At 45.4% G+C, this 6,820-nt stretch overlaps 1 protein-coding gene across 1 annotated transcript; it reads right to left on the reverse strand.

The window, feature by feature from the left end:
* Nucleotides 1-1,149: 1,149 nt before the first annotated feature.
* mtpn (myotrophin) lies at nt 1,150-5,929 on the reverse strand. The gene is made up of 4 exons (XM_058078667.2): nt 5,542-5,929; nt 3,879-3,992; nt 3,712-3,795; nt 1,150-2,102 (listed from the first exon to the last, which is right to left on the reverse strand). Exons 1-4 carry the CDS (start codon nt 5,611-5,613, stop codon nt 2,016-2,018), a joined length of 357 nt encoding a protein of 118 aa, XP_057934650.2. The 5' UTR covers nt 5,614-5,929; the 3' UTR covers nt 1,150-2,015.
* Nucleotides 5,930-6,820: the final 891 nt, after the last annotated feature.

Consider the following 6,820-nt stretch of genomic DNA (forward strand, 5'->3'; position numbering starts at 1 on the left):
TCTGCCGTTCTTTTGTGTAGAAAACAGAATCTGCTACACAAGCACTTGCAACCTAATTATCAGCACAAGATCTCAGGTGTCAAGCATGCAAGTGGGAATTATCCAGGGGTGGTGGGGTGGCTGGGGTTGTTCTTACACGGCTGGGGAAGGGGAAAAAAAAAAAAGCAATTCGGCGACAAAATAAAAATGTATGGCAGATGAGTCATTTCACATGAATGTCCACCTGGACCATCATCATCATCATCATTGACGGGGTCTTCCTAGGCCAGACATGAAGATGACTGCCATCTCTATGAAGGCAAAGGAAACATTCATTTTCTACCGCTTATACTCACGAGGGACGCAGGGGTGCTGGAGCCTATCCCAGCTGTCAATTCGAAGTGGCCAATTAACCGAAAAAAACATCTGCTTTTATATTCTATGCGGATGGAATGTTGCCCATCATCAACATACATCTCACTTTCTCTTTTCTGTACCTTCTAAAGACATAAAAACAGGTAAAATAAGGCAGCTAATGAATGCAAGTCATGTGACAACTATTCAAAGAGCTCCAAAAAACTCCACCGAGGTTTTGTATCCATGTTGTGAGCATATGCTAACAGGTACACAGACGCTAACAAGTCATACTTGAGTACTTTAGTAGAACTTCCTTCCTGATGCCACATAGCAACATAGAAAGGAAGGCTACACCTAGCCTCCAAAAACAAACGGACAGCTCCAACATGGAGCCTTGCCTTTGGCTAGTGGCCTGAGGCACTGGGAGCCGGTGTGTGCTGAAGCTAGTTGCTAGCCTGTGGCAAGTCGTCACTACCCCACAGGCTAGCGACTAGCATTGTTAGGCGTTAACAATGTTCCCAACAATAACGGTGCAGCTCACATAATGTGCTTTTTGGAGGTTTTTAGGTGCGTCCCATGACATGCATTGTTAGCCGCCTCTTATTTTAGCTGTTTTTATATCTTTAGAACGCACAGATAAAAGAAAAAACACGTGTTCATGTCTCACATAAGGATTGCGGATATTGGGCAGAACTTCTTAAAAGTATTGCAATAAGACGGCGTGAACGTTGTGATCCAATTTTGCCGATCGTTCACCACGTTACCTTTGCATATGCGAGTACTCATGAATGAATGACGCAAGAAAGGCTCAAATGAGCTTTTTAAGGACATTTTTATTTTTGTTTGTACAGACTTTTTGTCACAACAAAGTCAGCGTTTCAGAGCGTTTATTTTCTTGTGGCGGCCATGACACCAGTCGTAGTATTAGTCGGAATTTGACAGCAACCGAGAAAAGGACGTGGAGCGATGGCCTAAGAAGAAGCAGACATGCAAGCTAAAGCAAACCCAAGGCAACGGGAGGGGTTAGAAGAGAGGGTGTTCTGCCCCCCCCCCCCCGTCCAGTTTAATATTAAACTCCTATTCACTCAGTAGCAAAGCAAAACAAACGCTGCGTATTTTTGTGATGTGTTTTTGCCGTTAGCGTGACTTGTACAACATTCAAGTGCTCCTGGTCGTTAGCCGGCACGGTGATTGGTCAATGGACACAGGAAATCAATGATGCGTCACCCATTCCAAAGCACAATGTGATATGTTAACGCGGCTCCGAGAAGTCGATTCCGGTGAGGGGGTGGGGGGCGGGTATTAAAAGAATGCAACCTTTCTTTAGTGGATAGTTGTACAGTGCAATCAGGCCACACACTGAGTGGATTGGTACAAAATAGGAACATTTAAGTGCTTAGCCCACGTGTCAGCCCTCCACCCCCCAATCCCCTCAAGAAATGGAAAGCCCCCCCCCCCCAAAAAAAAACAAGGAGACAAAATCCCATCCTGGAGAGGCGGGAGTAGAGGAAAGGTTCAGAAAGGTAAGATGACCCCCCTCACCTGGCTAACAGACAAGCAGTGAGAAGAGGTCAATAAAGGTGAAGGGGCGGAGCCATCTTCCCTCAGCTGCCACCCGCTGCATCCATCTGCCGGCGGGGCCGTACACCCCCCCACCCCCCAAACCCCCAGTGTCCCCCTCACTTGAGAAGAGCCTTGATGTTGTCGTCTTCCGCCATCTCGAAGGCAGTCATGCCGGTCGGACCCTTCTGGTATTTGTCGGCGCCCTGCGGAGGATACGAAGATGAACAGACATCAGGTGTCATGGAGGCAGGCATCATACCACCTCCCTTGGGGCCGGGCTCATGAATGAACAGCACACTCGTTTTAACCGTGGGCCACATGATGACACCATATGAACGCATTGATGACATCACGCTTTCCATTATTTACTGGCAGTATTTACTGACATTGAAAGCACCGCATGCCTGCAGAAATTCCAGACTAGAGCAGTTGAAAATGGCAAGAATGTACATTTAGCCATTTAGCACTGGTGCATCTTAAGGAGGTTCCAAGTCAAACATGTTTATTCCAAACAAGCATTAAAGTCAACCAGACTGTTCATCAGCTGGTTAAACGTTTAAAACCATAGCTAAAAAAATAGAAATGAAATGTATAGAAAAGCCGTGAGTGCCATTCTTCTTCAGGCTTGATGGCAGCGTTTCCAGATGGTGAAGATGGCCTCACAGAGGGCAACCACCGTCTGGAACTTGTGTCCATTTTTGTAAATCCATCCCAAATGTTCTCCATTGGATGGAGAAGAGGGGAAGACCCAGGATGGTCCAAAAGAGTATTCTTCTGCAAGAAGTTCTTTGTCACATAGTCGGCTGCCGTCTGACGCCCCTGCACGACCTGAAGCTCCATTGTTTCATTGAAGGATGATGATGGTGGGATCTCCTTGTCATGCCAGTAACGTTGGAAGCCATCAAGGGAGAATAAAATAGGTTCTTCTGTGATGGTTATGGGACCGCACTCGGCACCAGTACCAACCTTCATTCCGGCCCAGGATGGTCCCCATGACTAGATAGACAGCCAATGGGATCCTCCGGCTCATTTCTAACGGGCCATTCGAACCCAGGTCTTACTGATCTCACTGCGTGGCCAACATGCTAACCACTCTTTCACCGTGTGGCTCCTCCTAAAGATCCAACAGTGCAACAAAATGTACATTCTTCACATTCTTCAACTGCTCTCATGGCAACTGCATGCAGTAACAAAAACATTAGTTTTTTAAGTATTTGTATAATATAAAATAAATATGTACTACAACCTGCCGTTAAGCGTAGTTTTAGCATTGTTCAGGTGTACCTAATGACCAGGCCAGACGTCCACTTTGCAACCCAACACGTCTAAACGTGTTTTCTCAACGTGACCTGGTGTCAGCACACTGCAGTGGGATCTTAGGACCGGGTCGCCAATTGGGGTCAAATTGCCTTTCTAAGTGGTGGCTGGCGACTGGGTGGTGGGGGGGTGGTGTGGTTTGGGGCGGCTCATTTGGTGCGAAGGGGAGGGGTGAGCGTCACGTGCTGACAGGAGCACGTATGAATGAGTGCGGCGAGTCAGCAGGATCTTTATGAGCTTTAAACACGGTGAAAGACCACAGTACGACGTCAGTATGACGTCCTGCCAGATAATGGGCGATAAATGACATCAGGGAACAATTCTATAATATTTGTTTACCAAGTTATCAAACAGTAAAAGATATACTGTATTTATGAAATATTTGTTAAAAATTCAATTTAAAAATGAAGTGTGTGTAAAGACTATTGCCAAAGCCGCCCGATCAGGACTCGGGGGGGTCTTGCCAAGGTGTCATCAGGTGTGAATGAGACCAACCATGTTTAGGAGGACCTTGACGCAGCTGGCATGGCCCTCCAGGCTGGCAGAGATCAGCGGAGTGAGGCCGTGTTTGTCGGGGGCCTGCGAGGGTGGCAGAGAAACACCGAGTTATTTATGGGGAGGGGGGGGGATGATGCGAGCCAGGGTGGACAATGAGACACTACGTTGACATCTGCTCCCTTGGAGATGAGGAACTCCACCATTTCCTTCCGACCAAAGTCGCAAGCGTAGTGAAGAGGCTTCCTGCCGCCGTCCAGGGTTCGGTTCACGTCCTCGCCCTGCCACACAGGGAAGAGAAAGGGGACCAGATAAATTATTGTCATTATAGACACACGCAAAGGCGGCCTTTGATGACATCACTTCCTGCAAGCAAAGAGTCTTTAGTGAAGAGGAGGTCTCAAGTGGTCCAGGTGGATCTGCTTACAGCAGCGTCTCAAATGAAAACACCTGATCCACTTTGAAGTCCTCTGTGGTGGACGACAGTGAGTCTTTCATGGAAGATACCGTATGACCAAACATCTCCAATAATCTATAGATAAGGAAAGCCTTTCTTCATCAGTAACTCTTCATTTTTATTATTATTATTATTTTCATCGAATTGACAATTGAGGGTTTGCTTGATTAAAATGTTTATTTCAATAAATTATATTCTGGAGTAAAAGAAATAAAACAACAGACGCCAGCATAGGAAGCACACCAACAGCGTAGTGACACGCTAACTTCGCCGACCCGCGAATGTTGCCCCGGGAATCCCTCATGACCCTGAGGGCCCTGGTCTGTGTGGTAACAGCTAGGTTCTTCAACAGGACAACGCTGCAGTTTACAATGCTGGCTTGACCAAGGACTTCTTCAGGGAGAAGAACATCACTCTTTTGGACCATGCCGCATCTTCCCCTGATTGACATCCCAATTGTGGGGTGGGTGGCAAGGGAGGTTTTTAAAAAAAACGGCCATCGGTTCCAGACAGTGGATGCCCTTGGTGAAGCCATCTTCACCACTTGGGACCAATGTTCCCAATAGCTAGACATTTTTTTCTTCTGGTTTGGAGTTTTTTCTTAAATTTTGGGTGGTGACCCAAAGGACAAGATCCCGGGTCCAAGCGATATGATCTTCCGGTGACAAGCCATGTTCAACACAATACTGGATTTTTTTTTTAAGCGGGTGCACAAGTTCACATGATCTAGAACAGGGATCACAATAAGCTGTGTTAAAGTGCTTAAAACCAAAACGGTACCATCACTACAATGAAAATGTCTCTGCAAGCCAAAACCTCAGCTGGCTGATGGAGCCACTACCCACCCACCCGCCCACCGACCCACCCACACCAGGGAAAGCCCATTCGCACCTGTTTCAACAACATAGACAATTTGGTAAAACAATACATGTGTTGTTTATGTTTACGTTAATGCTAGCTTACCATACCAACATGTTGCATGAGTGTGCTCTATAGCCACTTTGGCGTTTACGAGCAGAATAAAACCAAGTAAAAATGATTCATTCCAGGACGATGGTGTCGAGGCACACGTAAACCAAATCTAAAATGGCTTTAAAAAAAATCCGTTCCTGTCATCCATGTCGCCTGAGAGACCGCACGCCATAATGCTAACGCCGGTCTCAAAACAATTTTCCCGTTTGTGTCGACTTTGTACAACAACGCCACTTTGATGCTCATTGTAGTTATTCAACAATGGTTGAATCAACTTGTCATTAGCCAACTCCGGCTAGCGTTAGCATGCTAGCGAGCGGCCACAGCACTTTCCGCTGCCACTTGTCGGAGGACTGCCGCGCATTAACTCGCTTCAGTGGGCACAAGTCTTCATTCCTTACCGATAGGAGCATGCCCTCCACCTCGGTAACGTCTCCGGTTTTCAATGCCCACGTCAGGTCTTTGTCGCCCATGTTGTTGCTCTTCTGGTGGGAGAGTGTTGCCGCTGCTAGCTTGCTTGGGCTTCAATGCTAAAGAGTGGTGTTAAAAAAGTTAGCTTTGTTGCTAGCGGGGAGGGCGTACACTTCCTGTTGTCACGGCGGGGAGACAAACAAAGCGACTGTGTCGAAAAAATGCCTTGATTTCAAGAGATGGGGCTCAATGTTATTGCTATTGTGAATAAAACACGAGAGGGCGCAGGAAAGCGTGTCAATAAATGGAGAAAGACAAGTTAGCACAAAGGGATCCGCCTTTCTAGCACCAAGACTTCCGGTGCCGGAACCCGGAAGTAAGCATTGGGAAGTTACGCACTCTCCGGACAAGTCATTAGGTACACTTGCAAAAAATGATGTATATTTTTCTCTAATGTTTCAACTCTCAGCTCTTAAAATATATTTGCTCATATTATCAATTAATTCTTATAAAATTGCAACATTTTTTCTTGTTAGAATGCGACTTTTTCTTATTTGAAATGTGTTCTTATGAAATGACAGATTTTTAAATCTTTTTTCCGTAATGTATTTTTTCCAAACGTTCTTGAATTATGACTGATTACTATCATCGTTTGACTTTATTGTTGTACCACCTTATTAATGTACCACTATATTCTTGTACCACTTTATTAATGTGCCAATTTTTTGCAACCTACATTTCCACAAATGACAACTTTATTTTGTTTCTTTCTCGTAATATTCCAACTTATAACTTTTTTCTTTATTTCTAATTTTATGCTACTAAAATGACATTAGTGTCCTAATAATATTATGTTTATTCTAGTAAAAAGTGACAAATGTTTTAATATTTAGATTTTTTTTTCATAAAATAGCTACTCCATTAGCTGCTAGTGTAGCTGCTCTAGTTAGGAAGAACTTTGGGCATGTGACCAATCACAGTGGAGTGGGCGTGACTGGAGGAATTTATTCCATGGGTGGAATAAATTAACACAGAGCATTTTGGCAGGAAGCACCAATCCAAGGAAATCCATCTGGCATAGGTTTCAGATTCCGGAATATCTAGAAAGTTTTCCATGCTGGTTATTGTGTGTAGCTGCTCTAGTTAGGAAGAACTTTGGGCGTCTGACCAATCACAGTGGAGTGGGCGTGTCTGGAGGCGGGCCACGGGTGGGATAAATTAAAACAGAGCATTTAGGCAGGAAGCACCAATCCAAGCAAATCCATCTGG

This window comes from Doryrhamphus excisus, linkage group LG2 (assembly GCF_037039965.1).
Source record: "Doryrhamphus excisus strain RoL-2023G ecotype Guam linkage group LG2, RoL_Dexc_Guam_v1.1, whole genome shotgun sequence".
In the NCBI taxonomy this organism is placed as follows: Eukaryota; Metazoa; Chordata; class Actinopteri; order Syngnathiformes; family Syngnathidae; genus Doryrhamphus; species Doryrhamphus excisus.

What these genes read in the sequence shown, in the direction of transcription:
- mtpn (XM_058078667.2), bottom strand. Translation starts at nt 5,613, where the DNA reads ATGGGCGACAAAGACCTGACGTGGGCATTGAAAACCGGAGACGTTACC. An exon ending in TGGAGGGCATGCTCCTATCG is followed by an intron (nt 3,993 to 5,541) that starts GTAAGGAATGAA and finishes CCTGTGTGGCAG; the next exon opens with GGCGAGGACGTGAACCGAAC. An exon ending in TCAAGGTCCTCCTAAACATG is followed by an intron (nt 2,103 to 3,711) that starts GTTGGTCTCATT and finishes TATCCTCCGCAG; the next exon opens with GGCGCCGACAAATACCAGAA.